The sequence below is a fragment of the Lagopus leucura genome, unplaced genomic scaffold, assembly GCF_019238085.1.
Source record: "Lagopus leucura isolate 7727_CA_CO unplaced genomic scaffold, USGS_WTPT01 Super-Scaffold_100002, whole genome shotgun sequence".
Taxonomy (NCBI): Eukaryota; Metazoa; Chordata; class Aves; order Galliformes; family Phasianidae; genus Lagopus; species Lagopus leucura.
In genome coordinates, this window is record NW_024962263.1 from 71,693,658 (window position 1) to 71,713,974 (window position 20,317).

Below are 20,317 nucleotides of genomic sequence, written 5' to 3' on the forward strand. Positions count from 1 at the left end.
GCTTCCAACCCCACCGCGGCTCCGCTGCAACCGGACACCTGAGCGCCGGGCCCGCCCCACCCCAGGGGCAGAATGGAGGAGGGGGATTTTCCGGCCCTCGGAATGCGGGACGCTGACGTGGGGCCGCCGCCGGGAGCCGCGGGGCTACCGCTCACCGCCGGCAGGAACCGCGTTCCGTTCAGACCCCCCGGGCGGCACTGGGCAGCGCGCGGAGCACCGTTGTGCTAACCCGCCGCACAGCGCTTCGTTTTTCACCGCGGGAGCGGAACGGCGTGCGGAGCTGGGCCGCCACAGAGCGCTCAGCGGCGGACGGGTCCCGCAGGCGGAGCGGCGCGGCTCCTGCAGGGGAGCGAGGCACCACGCTGACAGCTGCTGCCGCGGCCCGGCCCGGCCCTGACCCCTGGCGGCCGCACGGCGCGATTCGGCCCGGCGCTGCGGCGCTTTGGCGGCTCTCCGTGCCGCGTGAAGCGGGGCTGCGGGCAAATGCGCGGAGGGAGGCTGCGGCGACGCGGCCAGGCCGTGCTGTGGGATGAGGGAAGCCTTGGCGGCGTTTTGATCCGCAAGTAATGCCTCCACGGCGTCGGAGGTGGATGTTGTGCTACGGCAGTAGAGGCTGAACCTTCCTGTCAGTATCCCACTACGTGTCACTGCTGTGTGACTGGTCTGACAGAACGGTGTCTAACATGGGAGTGTGTATGAAGCAAAGGTGTGCCACTGAGTTCCTCCATTTCCTCCATGTGGAAAAACAGCACTCACTGGCATTCATCAGCACTTGCCGAATGTTTCTGGGGTTCAAGGGGTGGATGTGAGCACGGCGAGGTGGTGGCTGATGTGTGGCAGTGGGTCACCTCTGCTGGTGCAGGTGTTCACAAGCACAGCATGCAGGCTCTTGTTCACTGCAGGTGAAAATGCACAGCGAGTGGTGGTGCTGTGTTGAAAAGTAGCTGAGAATTTGCTTTGTGAAATGGTGTTGTTGTGCTGCTGCCAAGCCCTCAGTGGCCATGCTGGTCTTGCACCTAAGTGCAGGACAAAATCAAAAGCCCCTAAATAAAGAGGTTCCCAGGCCATGGGGACAGCTGTCAGTGTGGGGCCGGCAGTGACATGAGCACTGCTTTTGGAATGGGGGTGAACGGGATGGATGGGAATCAGGGGCAGCATAGCACCATTTCTTGCCGGTCTATTTCTTCTGGAACTATTTTCTCAGTCATCTGGAAGTAAGCCATTAGCTTACTGTGCTCTCTGTGGCATCACCTTGTGCACTGTGTGCAGGTTTGGGCACTGCCTGCACTGATAAAACTATCAGAGTGTCCAAAGGAGGGCTACAGAGATGGGGATGGGTCTGGAGGGCAAGATGTATGAGGAGCGCTGAGGCCGCTGTGTTTGTGCAGCCCGGAGCAGAGGAGCTGAGGGGAGGCCCGATGGCGGCTGCAGCTCCTCACAGGGAGCGGAGGGGCAGCGCTGAGCTCTGCTCCGTGTGACAGCGACAGGGCCCGAGGGAACGGCATGGAGCTGCGTCAGGGGAGGGGCGGGTGGCGGTCAGGGACAGGGGCTGCAGCGGAGGGCGGCGGGCACGGAACGGGCTGCACGGGGCAGTGGAGGACAGTGGGCACGGCCCCATGCCGGCGTTCAGGGAGCGTTTCAGACACCCGGTTTGGATTTGGGGTGGGCCTGTGTGGAGCTGGGAGTTGGACTCAATGATCCTTCTGGGTCCCTGCCTACTTTTGAGACATTCTGTGATTCTATCACAGCGGGGTTTCTTTTGTACTTTCGTTGTTTGCTTTTTGCTTGGCTGCTCAGCAAGCTCTGCCCTCTTTTTCAGTACAACGGCGTCTGCCTGCAGGGCCCCAGCGGTGTCCCTGGACGGGACGGGAACCCTGGAACCAACGGGATCCCGGGGACACCGGGAATCCCGGGGCGTGACGGGCCCAAGGGAGAAAAGGGCGAGTGCCTGCGGGAGAGCATTGAGGAGTCCTGGACGCCCAACTTCAAGCAGTGCTCGTGGAGTGCACTGAACTACGGCATAGACCTGGGGAAAATAGCGGTAAGCTGGCTCCAGCAATACCGCGGAAGCTTTAAGGTTTGGAATTGTGGCAGGGTAACATAAATGCCATGCAGCTCCTGGGATGTTTCCTGTTGCAGCCTTTTGTTGAAATGTGAGGGTGGACTCCTCAGGTTCTTTGCTTCAGGTCCATCTCAGCTGTGTTCAGCAGCGATGTGCCCACTTGTCAGTTTCTGTAGTAGCATTCCAAGAGAGTGAAGGGGCTGTGGTGTCTGAGTAGGGTTAAGCCTGTGACTGCAGGGCTGAAAGGAGCCCTGTCAAGCACCTCCGTCTGCCTGGGGCGGGGAAGGTTTTCACCTCTGCAGTCATAAGAGAGATTCAGCATTCTGAAGACAGACTAGCACCCTCTTAAAACCTGAAACTATTTCTTTACTTTAAGTTTTAATCTGGGTTTAAGTAGTTCCATTAGTCCTTTTTTAATTTTTTTTAACCAAGACAAATCTTGTGAGCATTATGAAATCCAGTTGTTGTGGCATCACAGACAGAAACTGTACTGTCCACTCATACAAGAACTTGAGCGCAGCTTTCAGACAGCTCATATTCCCTTACCTAAGCCCCCAGAAGGTGACACTGTTACCAACTTACCTACAGGTATTACCCAAATAAAATTAAGAATTCTCATGATCCCCTTTCTCCATTATCAGCTATGAGGTGCAGTTTCTGATTTGCATCTTTGCATCACAGAGTATTTTTCAGACTTATTTTTTTTTTCCACAGACAGAAGGAACTAAAACATTCTGAAAGCGATTGCAGGGAGTAGGTTCAAGGTCAGAGTTTGCTACCAAAATGTTTTTGTCCCTCCTAGGAATGTACGTTCACAAAGATGCGCTCCAACAGTGCTCTCAGAGTCCTCTTCAGTGGATCGCTGCGGCTGAAGTGCCGAAGCGCCTGTTGTCAGCGCTGGTACTTCACTTTCAATGGAGCAGAATGCGCCGGGCCACTTCCCATCGAAGCCATAATATATTTAGATCAAGGCAGCCCAGAGCTGAATTCTACTATCAACATACACCGAACTTCCTCAGGTATGTGTGCCAACGCTGCATGAACAGAATGGGTGAGAGGCTGGTAGCAGACCCCGGTACTGAATGCACAGTGCATGTCTGCTGTAGGAAGCCAAAGGACGCCAAGAAGAGGCAGAAGAGCGGCCTGTTAACACCAGCTTCTCTTACTCTGCTCGTCACAACTGACTATAAAGAGTAACAGTATTAGAATTATTTATTAATCAGTACTTTTAAACTGTCTTATTTTTCATGGTGCTTACTTTAGAAATGCTGATACTTTCTGCTGGTTGATACACTCCGAGAAGTATTTATAAAACCAAGTGTTGCATTACTTTAGCAGGCTTATGGTTACGAATACTTTCCATCATCACATCAGTGGTTTAAGCTGTATTTTGCTCTCAGAAATAGCTAAGGTATTGTGAAGCAAGTGCCCAGCTGCAAAAAGCCATTTTGCTTCCTATAGTGTATAATGACTGCATGAAATCTAATTTTTTAGAATTTTCTTTCTCCAAAAAATGTTATTTAGATCTAATTACATAGCACGGGCTTGCAATGAACTTTTGTGAAGTACTTGTGTCCAAAAGTGTTTGTGTCTGCCGTGGTGACGTGGCATCTGTGTCTCACCAGTGGAAGGTCTGTGTGAAGGGATCAACGCCGGCTTGGTGGACGTGGCCATTTGGGTCGGGACTTGCTCTGACTACCCCAGGGGAGATGCTTCTACTGGATGGAATTCAGTCTCCCGTATCATCATTGAAGAACTGCCGAAATAAGTCTCCCTCCCTTTTTATAATCCCTATTTTTATTTTGTACAATTTTCTACAAAACTTATTTAGAGTTGGATGCAGGTTTTTGTCTAAAAGGCACCAAACTCTGCACTTGTAGTGTTTGTCTAACCTTTTTTTTTTTTTTTTTTTTTTGCACATTGCAGAGGCTTTTAATAATAATCATTTTAGAATATAAGAACCAACTTCATTAACATTTAATATCCCTTTTTGATATATGAAGATATACCACCACAATTTTTAAGAGTTAAGTGTAATTTTTTTGTATCAAATAAAGAAGACTTTTCCATAAAAATAACATCCAAGGTATTTTATTGGTCAGCAAACTTTAAGGTATTTGACACGGCACTGTGGTACACACTTGTTTTACAAGACTTCAGAGTTGTACATAAGTACAGGTCTTGGCGTTAGTCTTTGAAATGTATACACATAACATCTGCTCCTGTGAAACAATGTGGAAATGGATACTCTGCTGTTAAAGTCTTACGTCTCCCAGCAACCTCCTGTGACTTAACTGGCACCTTGGTGACGATCAGTGAGTGTTAAATATGTTCTGAACAACTAAGTAAAAACAGACTATCCAAGCTTTACTTCCCTCCTGCACTTGAGAGACCAGATTTCAGTGCAAATATCTATTAATCATCTGTGAAAAAAAACCAGAGTATTTTTACAGTTCCAAAACTCAGGTTTCATTTCCCCAACAAATAGTTCTCCTGAGTTTAGCCTGTCAGATATACACAATCACTTTGGTGTGAAAGCTGGATATGTGAAGTGGTTTGGAAGCTACAGAAGTAAGGCAGGCTGAAATGCCTTGGCTTTCCTAAAGTGGACTGCTCAGCTGAAAGAATGATGTTGCAGATATTTGACTGCAGCCTCCAAAGTGGAGAAGAAATGAGGAGTGGCAGCACTGACCATGGTGTGCCTTGGAGTTAGTGCAGCATTAGCAGCAGTGCTTTAAGGATTCTCTTCCCAACACAGTAAGTGATATACTCAAACCATCAAAAAGTGCAGATTCTAAAGGGAAAATATAATTGTGTTTACATTACAAAATAAATTTCACATAAATGCAATAAGAAAAACAAAAAGCATGTATAACATGCAGAAATATACCTTGTCCAGAAATTAAATGGAAAAGCATTAAATCTGAGAGATGGATTTATTTTAGCTATTTGATACTAAATCCTAGCTTTTCTTCTAAACAGGTTATAAAACTTTCCCCAGCCATGTCTTAAATTGCTAGTTCATCTGCACCTTTAAAAGAGGAACACACCTGCAGGTAAGAGAGCATTCAGGTTTTCCTCACCGTGAGCTTACGTGTGATGCTACTGCAGGCCAGCACCTTGCTCAGCTGCTCTTTGTCTCTGGAGAACTGTTACTGTTTCATTGGTTGGGAAGATAGTGTGAGCTAAGACACTATGAGCTAAGCCATGGTGTGAATTTACTGCACGTTAGTCAGCAACAACAACTGTGTATGTCCTAGTGACCTGTCTTTATGCTTATCCTGCATCTCAAGTCCCGTTCAGGTCTGGAACACACTGCTCCAGGGAAGTAAGTGCGTGACTTCTTTTATTACTTTTTTATGGTTTATTCACTGCATATTTTGGACCCTGCATACTAGAAAACACAGAAACCCATGTAAAAGCTTTCCAAAGGCAAAAGAAAGTAGTAGCTATTAAGACTTTGTTAATTTGCACAGTAAACTTCTGGTAAATTTTGATTTTCATCTAAATGTCAATGGAAGCTTTACTAATAATAATAATAATAATTTAAAAATAGCCAGTCAGCTTTCTCAGATGAGATAACAATGTATTATCAACTGTAACAGCAGAGAGGATGGGACTGGGGAAGAGGAGCTGTGTTACTAAAAAACAAACAAACAAACACCCAAAGCATGGCAATAGTATCAACAGAAACAAGCAACCAGGTTGCTGAACTGAGATTCAAAATACCGAGCAGGTTTTGGGAGACTTTCAAATTTAACTAGAGTAAAACCAACTCTTTAATTAAAAAAAAAAAGTCTTATTTCTGCTCTGGGTTATTTTCTGTAAAACAACTTCTCTAAGTGGTTATTGAGATTTTTAGCTAGATGAAAATATTCTCTGCTTCATATAAAACTCATTATTCCCCCTCAACTATTGAAAATGTTTCCTACCTTCTTTCCTTCTCAGTTGATAATATCTGATACTCCTTCATACTCACAGTAGAAGGCAAATGTTATGCTCAGTAAATTATTTCCCTAATAATGAACTACAACAGATAAACCCAAGTCTCCAATAAACACCTCTGTCTGTCAGCAATTATTGGAATAAAAATAAACATTATTATTCAACCACACTGAAACATACTGCAATTCAGCTTACTGCTGTATAGCAATAGTCTTAGTCGCTTCTGAGACTAAATCAGATGTTTTTTAAGAAAGCCCTGTGCACAAAGTTTTTAGAAAACCTATAGATTTTTTTTTTCCAAAGACCAGTCTTTGTTAAAGTTGCTTTAAAACTGCATCACTAGTGAATTATTTGGATTATTATTATTTTTTTTTTTAAGTAAGCCTCCTTTCAAATAAGGAGCATTTAGTCAGATGTACCAGTCCTGGAGCTGTGGCTGAGGAGGGTGGGGCGATGAGAAATCAAATGAACTAAGTTGCCAACAATGTGCACAACAGACTTTGGTCTGGTGTTAAAAACAAGCCAAAAACCACACTGCAACTCTGTCTTGGTATGAGACAAGAAGTGGATTTCAATTTGCAATTACTGCAAACCAGGAGTGGACGGCTGACCATTTTACAAAGCAATCTGAGTTTCCAAATTGCACCCCACTGAGGCTGCATTTTTTGTGTCGGATGAGCGATGGAACATGGAGCACTCCATAACCTAAAATCTCACAAGTAACAAAAATGGATTCTGTAGACACTGTTGTAAGCAGTTACATACAAATTTTCTTCATGAGACTCAGATAAAGACTTAAGAGAGTTCAGATGTTTCAGACGCAGGAATTGCTTTTATATGAAGTTTTCTGTAGTACAATCTGACCAATTGTTATCTGGAGACCTGTCAAGCAGATTAGTCCGTTATTCCAGGCAGGCCAGGATGAGGTGAAATGCTGCACATCTGCCTTCAGCCAGGCACAGTGCTACTTCACAGTTGCAGACATCTGTTTTGAGCAGACACTGCTGATTCAGAGGGAGAGGAATGCAGCAACACAGGCACCCTCAGCAGAGGGGATGTAGGCAGGGTTTCACTATCTCACAATCCTTTCCTCAAAATACCAGATCAATTCACAGTGTCAAAATAAGCTGCTGAAGTAATTATCTTCCAGATCATAAATATAAAAAAATAAAGATATGTTGATATATTTTTTATGAATAGAAACTTTTACCTTTAGTTATTTTCTTTTCTAAAACCAAGTAGAAAACCTGACACATTTTCATAAACTACGAAGGTAATGCAGCACGCAGGAGTCACTCTGATCACATTGGGGACAATTCCTTTGTAAAATCCATGGATTCCTTCTTTCCTTTAAAGACAGATATTTTAAATAAAAATCAGACATAAAACAAAGCCTGGTGTTTTTCTCTCACTGAGGGAGATGTACTTCAGGGTAAGAATAATAATTTCAGAACAGTTTCTTATGAAGTGCTTAAAGGATCATTATATCAAATCTCACTTTCTTTTCTGAACATACAATAATGTTCTGTAGATGAGTTGTTCAGCTTAGGGTTTGGGTGGTGATTCTGTTGTTGTTTTGTCTTTTTTAAAATGAATTCTTTAAATAGGATGCTATGCTATCTTTCTTCATACCACAAGAAGTAGTTAAAATAACTTTAAATTTCTGCACTTCCAAAAAAATTTGCAGATTTAAGCTCCCTGAAGCCAACAGGGCTGAAGGGCTTTATGGTTTTGAGTCATTTAACAGCAAGGGAGCTGAGGGAGAACACAACTAAGTTAACTCAGCTGCTGAAGTCAGCACTCATTTTTAGAGAAATAAAGCACCTCCTCCAGCATTTTGAATCCACTGGCCAGTACATGAGAATTCAGCTTCTCCCATTTTGAACCACAGTATTCACTGTTAGGGGTGTTAGAGTGTTTCCAAGACTTCTCATTTCAGCTCACTTTTTTCCAGTTTCACAGGGCTCTGGTACACCCAGAATGATGAGCAGTCAAAGGAGATCCTGGAAAATGCTTGGGTATGCAAGATACTGCTCTCCTTGGTGACCTAGGCCGTGTTTGTTGATTTCATAATGAGTTAATGAGACTTAACTACTTTACAAACCACAAAGCAGCCAACTCAATGTTGGTTTTTTAACCTTGCTACTCTGTAAGCAAAATTTGTTGGGGAAGATGATGAAGAGGCAGATCAAAAAACAGAAGTCTGCAAGCCAGCACTGACCATCACATACCTCTTCATTTTTAGTTAATAGCTATTAGTAGCATATTCCACATAATGGCTTCATAGAGATAGCCATTCAGCATGGAAGGCAGTAAGCATGGTGATTCTGAAGGCTCACTTTTCCAGGTGCAAACTTATAATTCTGTATGCCTACCTCCATGTCCTGCGGATCACATCTAACACACCAGAGTATCTATTATGCTGATCTTGAAGACGAGCCCGTACAACTTGATAGGGATACGTTGCTGTTACAGCAAATATTTTGGATACAGCTGCCATCATTATGTATTCTGCAGTGTTCTAAAACCAACAAAAATGAACAAGCTTTCCTTAACCAGGGCTTAAAATAGACAATTTTCCAAAATCTTCTTTGATTTTTAAATATATTAACTAAACAATGCTTTTTTCCCCTTTACAATAAACTTATTTAAGAAATTAACAATATTTACTGTCTAGAATGCTCAGGTAACCAATTTTAAAATATGTTTTGCCTTCTCACTCCTATCAAGCAAAACACTTCTAGAAAAGTGTGTCAGGTGTTCCAAAAGCAGCAGTATCTTCACTGAGTTTGCTCCTATCTGGTCCTATGGGCAACTGTTTAAAAAGGCTACCTACGATTGGTGTTCAGAAACCATTCTTCTCCCTAAAATTCTCTGGACACTTGCCAAAATAAGGTGATTTCTCTAGACAAATACAGAGCTAACCAGTTGCTTGTTCCCAAAGTGACAAATCATCATTTTCATATATTCCACATTTCAATTAACATATCGATACTTTATAAACTTGACTGTTCTATGATCTAACTGACTGGAATAAATCTCTACCTGTTCCCATGCCACAACATATTTTATTATTAATAATTTTACCAATTTTGTGTCTGACACTCTGTTTCTGTACTTGTTGTATCTCTGTTTCAAATCCTCATATGCCATGAACTGAAGTGCTCCATGTGAAGTTCCAAACAGACCAGGAACGAATCCCTAAAGAAGAAAAAAAAGGTTAAGACAAGATTGAATAGCAATCCAAAAGAAGTACGTAACATGACAGAGTTCATTTTATGCACATACAAATGTCGACCATTCCATTAAAAACAGATTGCACAACTGTTGGTGTGCTCGGTTGATATTCTTGAAGGCAGGCATCAAAAGTGTAATAAATGTTACTTTTCTCCAGGTGACACACAGGTAAGTTACTTAATGAGCAAACAAGACAAAACAAGTGGCCTGGGAACTGCACCTAACAGAGCACCAGCACAAATCGTAAAAAAATCGGGCCTCCCCTCAGCCTTCTTCTCCCTAAGCCAGGGGGAAATGTTACCTGCCTCTGAGGAGCAGTAATGGACAGTAAGAGGATAGCACAGAAATCTACAGAAACCTTTGTCTTCAAAGAAGTTGAAGTGAAGGTGGAAAACAGGTACTGTTGGAAGTGTCTCTCCAAGTAGAAGGCATGAGTTTCTTCAGGAGCAGGAGGAGCTCAGTTGAAAATGAGCTGACAGTTGCTTCTGAGAAGCATTCTCTTTTGGGAAAGTTGGGCCTTACGTTGGAAAAATGCAAATAAATAGGGAATTAATCATCTTGACTGGAAATGATTCATACAAGCCAAAAGCTTGCTGAAAACTGTTGCAAAGGGAAAATTTATAATGGGATGAATGATCAAAACGTGGGTAAAAGGACTCAAAGAACCAAAACTTCTCAAAAAATGCTAGCGTTGAACAGTTTTATCTTATTTTCCATGACCCACTTAGGAAAGATAGAGCAATATAAAATATATGTCCGGACACAAATCTCTATATTAGATTAAACTGCAAGCAAAGAACACTGAATGCAGACAAATGAACATATTACTAAACTTGGAGGAAGAGAAGGGAAGCAATCCTGGTCCATTGGAATGTCCACTGTGTACCAGGACAAAAAGATAAATTAATCATAAACCCCTAACTTAAAGAAAAATTGTAACAAAACACACCAAAACCAGCAGGCATAAAAATCATGCAGAGCCTCTATCACTTCAGAGATTAGCTCTCTGAAAGCTATAGATTTCTTCAAGATATTATAGTCATTCAGGTATTGATTTTTAGGGCTTCTATTTAATAGATGAGAAATAATTTCTTCTCACAGTAGAAAACAATGGTCATAAACTGTCAGGAACCACAACCCAATGAAATGAATTGAGGGCTAACAAAAGTCTCATATCACTATGTACAAAAATTGGAAAAAAAGAAACAAAATAGTTCCCCAAATGTGAACATGTGGAATTGAACCAAAAATCTGTATTTTGTCAACTGTGAGCATGACCATAGAATTTTGTCAAGTTAAAGGCCACAACATGATGAGAAAGGACAATTCTGGTTTTCAGAAAACCTGGATCAGAAAGAAAATTCACTGGTAATAAATAATAATTAAAAAAAAAAAAAAGTAACGTGAGGAACAGACAAAGAACAAACTTATTGAAATTACCAAAGAAAAAATCATGTGGGTCAGCAGAGCCATGAACAGTATGAAATGCTGTAGTGATAGCAGGGAAAATCTTCCTAACTGTATGCTTATTATTACAGTAAAAATGTTGTAAGACAGAGAAAATAATTGCTTTCTACTTGGAAAGCATGAGAATGATGTATATCATAGGGGAATTAGGTAAAATTTTCCCCACTAACAAGAGAAGAATGTTAAACAACACTTAAGAATGCTCAACTCTTAAATTTAAGCCAGCAAATCTGAATAACTTGCTCCCAAGAGTCCTAGAGTATCTACTGATGACATTTGCTAAATGAATACCAGCATGCTCCAAGTCTTCCAAGTGATGGGGAAAACTTTCAAACACTGAAGAACCTTTAATGGCAGGCCAATATTAAAATAGGAGGAAGGACAAGTGAGACAACTGTCTGCCAGTCACCCTCAGCAAAATAAGAACTGACAGATGGTTCTATTGATCATAAAAAAGGAGGAATTTGAGTTAATTTAGGGAAAAACGTTTCAAGGCAAAACTGATTTGTTCTCATTAATTAAATATGTCTAAGAAAGTTTTGGAATGATAATCCTACTCAATTTTCTTATTTTTGGAATTTCACACAAATACCTTCTTTTTCTTTGAAAGTTTGCCATTTATTTTTTAGCTACAGTATGACTGTAAAGTGAAGATAATTAGAAAAAATCATATCTCTTAATATATTTATTATTTTTAATAGTCAAAACATATATTTAAAAGAGTTTTTTCATGAGAGCTTCAGAGAATCAATCTTTGCTCAAAGAAGTCCTGCTTGAATTCCATCTGGGAGGATTAGATGAATGGACACAAATATGTTATCAGACATGGAAATGGTAAAGCATTTAACTCTGAACAATAAATCATATGGATTAAAAAAATATGTCTTTAAACAACTAGAAGTGTGGAAGATCCAGAACAAGAGAAAAGCATCCAGTTGGTTTGCATTTCAGATGTCATCGCCAAAAAGAAAAAGAACCTAGGCAAACGTACAGAGCAAAGCCTGTGCTTCTTGATAAAAGCAGGGGACAAAGTGAAGAAATACTCAGGATACTGCCTGAAGTGTTTGTGAGAGCTCATGCCAGAGCAGCCTCTGCTATATGTTTAGAGGAAACGTAGCAGATTCCCCTTGCAGTCGGTGTAGCACCATCTTCAGTTGGGTCTCCATAGCAAAGACTAGCAGTACTAGACTGCCCTGCTCTGACAACTTGTGCAGAAAGATTCTGGAAGAATGCCATTATGTTCTTATGCCATCTTGATTCTTTCAAGGCAAAGAATGATAGCATCTTTTATGGAAAGTTCTTCTCTCTGAACTACATTTAAATGCAAGATGATCAGAGCCCAGTGGACTTTGCTATATGCAAAAACAAAGAAATAGTAAGTCACTTAGCTTACAAACTTCACATTTGCAAGGAGGAAAATAGCAAGCGAAAAAAATGGCAAAATAGAGAAGTGTTTTAGACATTAATGGACTGGAAAAAATACTTTATCCTCAGAGTATATAATATTGCCTACCAGAGGTTAAACTGTCCAACAGAAGTGCCCAATATATCCTATTTTCACTTGGTAATGAGCATATAGCACTGCTAGGATTTCTTTGGTTGTTCTTAGCACACTGCATTATTATTCTCAGTCTTGACGCTTGTATGGGAACTGCTGAGTCACGGCCTGAACCTCTGATTGATCACCTGAGATGAGCCATGAGTCAGCCAGAGGAGCACAGCTGAAGGCAATTCACCTGTGCTGCCGGAAGGGGGGGAGCCAGGCTGCACCCCTCCTAGACCTATTTAAGAGCTGGCTACCAGAGGGGAAGGATTTCTTCTGGTGTTTTGTAGGTGAGCCCAGCATAAGGGTAAGCTTTCCATTTATTCTCTTTTGTTATCATTGTCCACTTTGCCTAACTCTCTTGATTATATTGTGATTGTAACATCTTGATATCCATTGATTATACAACACTACATTTTAAATCTCCTTAAACTTCCTGCGTTTCCCATTTTTGTTACTGTTTTCTATAAGCTTTGCTCTAACTGCTGCCTCTACATCACCAATGAAAAAGAATGAAACTGAAAATACAAATAAAGAAGCATGGAGGCCAAGGACAATATTACCATCTGACGTTACAGTAGTCAGCCTATACCAGACAGCAAGCAAGCACTTTGTCCAGAGCTCAAGGATATTTTATGTTTTTCCCCAAGGTGCGAACTCCTAAGGTCTTAGGACTGTTTTAAAATGTTTGATCTCTTGTGCCTTAGACTTGAAGAGCAACACGTGCTGATGGCTGCATGACATTCAACTTTGTGAGGCAAGGTACTTTTCAGAGCTCAGATCTCCAACAGATCTATTAGGCATCTTCAAATTGCATCACCACAAGGTGGATTTTTTTCTTTTTCCTAGCTTGGATGCAGCAGAGCAGCTCTGATCCCAGCTGTCTCAGGGATGGAGGCCAGAGGACAAAGCCTATGGATGGAGGGTGTGGAAGATCTCTGACTAGATTACTGGGATGACCAGTGAAAGAAAGGCTTTTATCTCTCTACAAATCCAGGCAAAGTTCAAGAAGCACAACTTCACTTAAACTACAGTTTAATAAAAAAACAATACCTAACAGACAGCACTGATCGCTACAAGACTGGTACAGCTTTACATTACTAGGCTTTGCCACAAAGGACAAACAACAATTGCCCAGACCAGCAGCAGTACAACAGAGAGCAAGACATGGAATTGCTGGAGGACAACACTAGTTTTCCAAAGAGTGATCTCAAATGCATCAGAAAGCAACTATTTGAAGATTTTATTTCCAATTTGCAGTGCCGTTTTCCTTATCTGTTACAATGAACTCTTCCTGAAAAATAAGGTCATGAGGAAAAAGAAGACATTCATCTGCATTACATCTCCTGCAACTCATGGTGATTGAAAACTTCAGCCTATATTTTTCACTGCAAATAGAAGTTGATGCCCAGTCATCAGGACAATTCCTGAGAGATAGTGTTCTGGTTCTATAGCACTACTTGCAAGAGAAGAGCCAGCCTGAACTGAAATAGGTTTCTTCACACCTTCCAGGGACTGATGAATGCATCTTGATGTAATGGCCTGAAGGAAGAAGGAGGAAAAAAAGCCAAATCCAGTTCCCATCTGTTTCCCTAAATGAAAGGGAACAAAAACCCCACACATATGCAGAACATATTCAGAAGTCTGCAAATTTTATGCATCTTGAGATGACAGATTACAGACCTAAATAACTAGGGGGCAAATGAGCAGCTGTGAAAGTGTCCATTGTAGACAAAACATTAGCAAGTACTTTAGTCATGTTATATTGTACAAAATGTCAGAAAGACAAAGATAAGAGATGAATTGAAAGAAAGCACTAGAAGCACTATAGATTAGACTATGGCTGCCCTCTTTATCCAAATCTTAGTTATGAGAAGACTCTAAGCAATTACAAAGAGCTTGTAGTTTACCCTCATTTCAGTATTTTCAGAAGATGGCTTAGACATAAAACTTACACTCTATTCTTCAATGATTCCCTACCTTTCAACACTGTAATTGCTTCTCCTAAGATTAAGCCTTTCCTGTAATCTTTGCTTTGACTAAGAATAAAAATAAGCCAGTACAAAAATGACTTGCAGGTTTTTTTGAGACAAATATGTGCAAGCATCACAGCACTACTGACTGGTACCAGTCAATCCTTGAGGTTTTCTTAAATGTTATTACCTTATACAAGCCACGTATGCCCTCTGTCCTGTATATCTTTATAAGAGCATCAGACATTCCTGCGTACTGTCGCTTTGAGGGATCAACACCAGCGTCGTATTGTAATACAAGTCGCGTCTTCGTTACCCATATTGGGTTTGTAATACAGAGAGTCATGGCTCCTGAGAACAGATGGAAGTTAGACTGTTTTGCCCATGCCAAAGCTTGTCCCAGTTTGTTCAGTTCAATGTAACACGGGCTTCTACAATGACAAAATTACTTATCCTTCAAGAGTACTCATATTACTCCTAAGAGGCAAAGTTTAGGCACACTGTTGTTTTCTCTCTCTGCCTTCAAAGCTCAATACCAAGTATGAACTACTCATGCAGAGAGTACTTCTATAGAGCACATAGCTTTTTTTTAACATTCTCAGCATATGCTCTTTTTTGCTTCACTGTTCCACAGTCAGTAGTGCCATCTGTAATAGATAGGAAACCTCACTATTTTCATTAGGCTTTCTTATTGTCTTTATATATACAATTATTCAAAATTCAATGGACAGCTCAGTCATGAGAAATTTACTTAATTGTATTGATATGTTTATACAAGCAACTTCTTGTAGCTACAAAGACTATTGAAATACAATATACATTTGAACAGTATATTTCAACAGTAAATTACTGCCTTAGCATCCTAATAAAAAAATCTTCTAAATTGCCTACACAGAAGCATGCACATCAAGTATGTTAGAAACAAAGTATTCAAAGTCACGATGAGTAAAATTGTACTTTTATTTTGGATTTACAGTTTCTAAGAAAACCTAGAATTTACATAAAGATTTTCAAAAGATCTATGGCAAATTCACTTCTAATTTCAATAAGCCTTCTCTTCTCCAGATCTAAGCATTTAATGTTTAATGAGTTAACAATCTAATAACAGCTAATTTAAATAGTTATGTTTAGAGACTCAGCGTTGTACTAAATACGGAAAAAAACCTCAAGCTTTGTGTATAATGAAAACAAGACCAGAAGGTATCTTAACAACTGCTACTTCTGAGCAAAACTGAAAGGACCACAGTTAACTATCCATTCATTCTAGACATCATTAATTCATTTATAGACAATAAGCATTTGGACTCAAACACTTACACTTGCCACCTGGAGTAAAACCAGCACTGACACACAAAGAGAAAGAGCAGCATATGGACAGGCCAGAAGAAAACATTCATCTTTTTTGCATTTAACTCACCTGCTTCTGCAGCTGATACCAGGTGTTCGGTTGCAGTGAGACTCTCCAGCTTCCCTTCCTTCTTATAAGCTTTGATGGCATTGTAACTGTTCACAGTTATAAGACATATTTTAGTAAAGGTGAAAAAAAACAATTAAAAAACAAAGCCAAACCAAACTAACAAAAAAATAAAAAACCCACCAAAGCAAAACTTACCATCAGGAAAAACATTAGGTGATAGATAACCTTGGAAAGGATTTCTAAGCTAACTATCATTGTTTGCTTGATGAATTGAAGAATTCATTAACAATTTGAACCATAGCAATACATACTTAAATTCATCAAGTATTACTGAAGGAATCAGTGGGACTAGATCTTGAAACAGCTACTTGGTCTCAAGAATTAACTTCTAAAAAAAACTAGGCTAGACAGTCTTCTTTTTATTAAAACCAACACTGGTAGTTATTTACTTTCTAATTTCACTGAGCTTTCATCTCTTGGTCTGATTTGAATATTTGTGGTTTGAAAAGTGCCACTCAGCATTGAAGGAGCTGAACTGTGGATAGGAGCTTACAGTGAAGCTTGAGGACTGAAGTCCAACAATAGTTCAATCTACACAACTGACACGTAAGCTTTGCAGAAGGATGCCAAGCAATCATTCTCAAAAATGTTTCAGTTAATAGTGATCATTCAAAAATGTTTCAGTTAATAGTGACCAGCAGTCAATCAGATCAGTTAACTACTGGAGTAGAAAATACCGAATATTTGAGAACTTTGCTTATTTTATATTTGAGAAATTTGCTTATTTTATAAGCAAAGCACATCAACAAAAACAATGGAAAAAACTGTCAAAATTATTTAAAGAAAACAACAAACGGTTGACTATACAGCTTTAGTAAAGAACTTTATCATGCTCTTTGATTCTTAACATACCAGTTCAGATTCTTTTTTTTTCCATGTGCTTTTAAGCACAGTTTGAACTTTTAAAGTTCAAATGATGTCACATCTCTCAAGTTCTTGGTGTTTTCACAGCATTGAGGGGAATGCACTGTACTTGATAAAGTAACAGGTCTCTGACTCCAACTGCTCATGTTATGAAACAGCAAATCATAACGATGAGTCAAAGGCCTGGACATACAAAGAGGACTGCAAGTTTCTAAGCCATCTAGCCCATTTTTATACCTGTTTAGAAGGGTGCTGTTTGTATCTGAACATGACATTGCATAGGATCTGACGCAGTTTTACTTACAAGAAAAAATAAAGTCCCCAGGAAGCCCCTGCTCCCACCATGTTGGGAGTTACCCCTTGGTACAAGCCTCGTAGTCCTTCACGCTTCCAGACAGTGGTCATACAGTGGAGAATCCCATTGTATTTTGGCCTCAGCTCCAATCCGTCATTCACTATGAAAGAAAGAAATTACACTGAAAAAACATTGCAGGAAGCAAGTGGTTCAACCGTGTAAAAGCCAGCCCACAGCACACGGCCTCCAAACAGTGCTGCAAGCCAACGTAAATACTTCATTCATCTGCTGTATTTTAAAAGCACGCAACAACGTGGGGTTTACAGCTTCAGTAATTCTAGTCTAAGAGAACGTGAAAGAAGGAAGAAAAAAGAACTTCTAAGCCCTGCAGGAGGAAAGTTCTCATCAGTCTGAGAAGACTAACTGCACTGATGGGCGTTTTTGGAGAGCAGCTGCTTTGACCTGTAGTTTTCTGTCCTCTTCTTAGCACCCCAAGAATTTCATATCATATCTCAAGTGATTTGCATGGACTCTTCGAGAAAAAGTTCCTATTACAAGTTTGGGAAACTCCTAAATAAGAATTCTTGAAGTTAAATCTTCTTGTGAATCTTCTATAAAGTCCCAGGTATTTCCAATAGGTCATGTGTTATTGATTCCAAAGTTAGTTTCTGCCAACACTCAAAGGTTACTTTCATCATAAATTCTTATGCTCTTCTTTTCTCATTGTATTGATTTACAGGAAAACATCAAATAAACACAATTCTACCTAATAACCAAATATTGGCCAAATATTCATAAAATGTCACTGCCAACAGGACAAAGACAATGCAAACTTTTGCTTGACAGGTTTTGTTTAGAACACAGATTTCACACAACTTGCAGCAGTAAGGACAGCTCCTGCTGTCACAACAGCAAGGCAATTTGATGATTACTGATGACAGTGTCAATTGCAGGCACTTGTACTCCTCATTTAGGCAGAAAGTTAGATTGAAATTTTACTTGAGATTGAAGTTTTACAGTCAGCATCATTTCTATACCCCAGCAAGACATTAATCATTAATTTCAGATGTTTTCTGTTCAGTACTGCATTCATTCCTCCTGTATATTTTGACAGACTTCAGCACACACAAAATGCTTTTTTTGTGAGCGTACTGAGACAAGGTCTGTGTATGCTGACAATCGCTGAAAACTGAAACACAAACTGAGGGCTCCAAAAGTAATTCCTCCTGTTTGATTATGTTGGCTCATGACATCAGAAGCAGATGGTGGTGGTACAGCAGCAAGGTTGAACCTTCCCAACCATACTCTGCTATATGTTGTTGCCATGTGACAGATGGCAGCAGAGGGGCAGTCTGACAGAGTGGTGTCTGACATGAAAGTGCGTATGAAGCAAAGATGTGCCACTGAATTCCTCCAGGTGAAAAAAAATGGCACCTGCTGACATTCATCAATGCTTTCTGAACATTTACGGAAACCAAGCAGTGGAGGTGAGCACAGTAGGGTGGTGGGTGGTGTGTTACAGCAGTGACAGTGGATCACCTGTGCTGCTGCAGATTTTTACAAGGGTGTCATACAAGTTCATCATTGGTGAAAATGCACATATAATGGTGGTGATTATGTTGGAAAAATGTGTTCTGTAGCTGAGAATTTCCTCCATCAAATACTATTATTGTGCTCTTTGCATCAGTTGTAGTTTCCATGGAAATAAACAGGAGGTATTACTTTTAGAGTCACCTATGTAAAAGCTCTTCCCCCCCCGACTGAGTAGCGCTGGACCTTTCTGAAAGACCTTTGCAATTTGTTTTTTTTAAATCATGCTGCCATTAAATCAGGCTTATAAGCACATTAAACAAGTAGGAAATCAAAGACATAGTTGCAGATCTGTCTGTTGATCAATTATTTTACCAACGATCAACAACCAATGCAGGAGCTACTCTAATTAAGGCACAGACTTAAGATCTTATAGTTTTCATGAGTCCAACCAAAACCTAACAAGCAGACATCAGGAAAAAACCCAAACTGTCATATAAACATAAAGTGGAAATGCTAAGTCATGCCTTGAAACAGTGAGCACCTGGCAGGCAGCAAGGGCCAACCCAGGGTAGCTCAGGTGCATGCAATGCATCTGAATGTCCAGAAGGGGTGGATCCTGGCTCCACCCCTTCCCAGACCACATTTAAGGGTTGGCAGAGGAAGTGAGAGTATCTCTTGTTGGAGATCTTTGAGGCCTTCCAAAGGTAAGTGGTTCTTTTCCTTCTTTTCTGTGACTGTTGCATCTGAGATCATTCTCATTTGCTACAGACAAAAACTTTATTACCTTGCAATTATCTCAGTACTTTCCCCCATTATAGCATTACAATAAGCACAGACTAACTTAGGTTAGAAGGAGCCTCCAGAGGTTATCTAATGCAACTCTCTTCAAAACAGACCTGCTTTCGTTGGGGCACGCCAGTTAGTTCTTGAATGTTTCTAAGGCTGAAAAGACTACAGCCTCTCTGGGCAACCTCTTCCAGTATCGGATCACTTCCATAGTGAAAAATCACTTTTCTTAATAACAAACTAGAATTTTCCAAGCTCAAGCTAGTCCCTGTTCCCTCACCATTCACCTCTAAGAAGATCTGGCTTCATCCTCTCTGTGCCCTCAGTTACTCCAGAGGGTGAACTGCTGCTGTCTGTCAGCTTAGCCTCAGCTGGCACTGTGGTCAGCACTGCTGCCTCCGTGGGAGCTGCTCCAACACATTGCTTTGTGCTACAGGCCTGTGCTTCAGAGCTAGACAGGGAGATGGGCCCGCCTCTGGACTTCACTCTAGAATGTACTGCATCAGCGTTTGTATGTTCCACAGTACAGTATTTCATTTTTAACAACCACAAGTGAATGTAAGATGCCGAAGAACATTCGGCAAAAATATGGCAAAATCTCTACAGAGGGGAATAATGGGAGTAGCGTCACCATGCAGGCGAGGAGCTGTTTCCATAAGGAACAGCCAGCAAGGCAGAGTTCTCTGCTTAGCAACACGACCCCGTTACCCACAGGACTAAAACGTAACCGCTGCGCCTGAGGGCGGACCGTGGACGAGCCGCCCGCCACCAATAGACCGTCCTGCTGCACCCACGGCCGTGACAGCGAGAAGCCCGGGCAGCTCTGATCGGGCCGAACGCTCCGCCCGTAGGAACGCAGCATCTCACAGCCGCCGGCCCGGCCTCACCTGCGAAGCGGATCTTCACCAGGTCCAGCGGATGCAGCACCAGCGTGGACACGACGCCGCCGCTGAGCCCGGCCGCCAGGTTCTCCAGCTGCACGTGCCGCAGCACGGAGCGCGCGGGCGACGCCGGCGGCCCAACGGCGCACGCATGGCCCCGGGCACCCGGCGCCGCGCTCATCCCCGCCGGCGGCGATCTCGGCGCCGAGCCGCTCCGCGTCTCGCGAGACCGCGCCGAGAGCTGCGGGCCCGGC

The 20,317-nt window shown here is 41.6% G+C and overlaps 2 protein-coding genes and 1 long non-coding RNA gene across 4 annotated transcripts; 2 read left to right on the forward strand and 1 right to left on the reverse strand.

Annotated features, from left to right (window-relative positions):
• The first annotated feature begins 483 nt into the window (after window positions 1–483).
• CTHRC1 (collagen triple helix repeat containing 1) lies at window positions 484–4,116 on the forward strand. Its single transcript, XM_042869497.1, has 4 exons — window positions 484–563; window positions 1,798–2,041; window positions 2,865–3,081; window positions 3,688–4,116. Exons 1-4 carry the CDS (start codon window positions 484–486, stop codon window positions 3,828–3,830), a joined length of 684 nt encoding a protein of 227 aa, XP_042725431.1. The 3' UTR covers window positions 3,831–4,116.
• Window positions 4,117–4,137: 21 nt separating this feature from the next.
• On the reverse strand, window positions 4,138–20,244 carry SLC25A32 (solute carrier family 25 member 32). 2 transcript variants are annotated; one of them, XM_042869766.1, is made up of 8 exons: window positions 20,070–20,244; window positions 16,873–17,023; window positions 15,645–15,730; window positions 14,418–14,578; window positions 9,095–9,208; window positions 8,383–8,528; window positions 7,218–7,355; window positions 4,138–6,889 (listed from the first exon to the last, which is right to left on the reverse strand). In XM_042869766.1, the coding sequence occupies exons 1-7, from the start codon at window positions 20,242–20,244 to the stop codon at window positions 7,220–7,222; spliced, it is 969 nt and encodes a 322-aa protein (XP_042725700.1). In that variant the 3' UTR covers window positions 4,138–6,889; window positions 7,218–7,219. The 2 variants fall into 2 exon arrangements, with proteins under 2 accessions (XP_042725700.1, XP_042725699.1); XM_042869765.1 differs by having other exon boundaries at window positions 4,138–7,355.
• Window positions 12,961–14,760, forward strand: LOC122179100. The gene is made up of 2 exons (XR_006178536.1): window positions 12,961–13,016; window positions 13,104–14,760. It is a non-coding gene; the product is annotated as an uncharacterized LOC122179100 (long non-coding RNA).
• Window positions 20,245–20,317: the final 73 nt, after the last annotated feature.

Coding starts and splice junctions, on each gene's coding strand:
- CTHRC1 (XM_042869497.1), top strand. CDS start 484: ATGCGCGGAGGGAGGCTGCGGCGACGCGGCCAGGCCGTGCTGTGGGAT. Junction 564..1,797: donor GGCGGCGTTTTGATCCGCAA/GTAATGCCTCCA, acceptor TTGGCTGCTCAG/CAAGCTCTGCCCTCTTTTTC. Junction 2,042..2,864: donor TAGACCTGGGGAAAATAGCG/GTAAGCTGGCTC, acceptor TGTCCCTCCTAG/GAATGTACGTTCACAAAGAT.
- SLC25A32 (XM_042869766.1), bottom strand. CDS start 20,244: ATGAGCGCGGCGCCGGGTGCCCGGGGCCATGCGTGCGCCGTTGGGCCG. Junction 17,024..20,069: donor GGTGAAGATCCGCTTCGCAG/GTGAGGCCGGGC, acceptor TTTCTTTCATAG/TGAATGACGGATTGGAGCTG. Junction 8,529..9,094: donor GAGTGTCAGACACAAAATTG/GTAAAATTATTA, acceptor TGTTGGTTTTAG/AACACTGCAGAATACATAAT.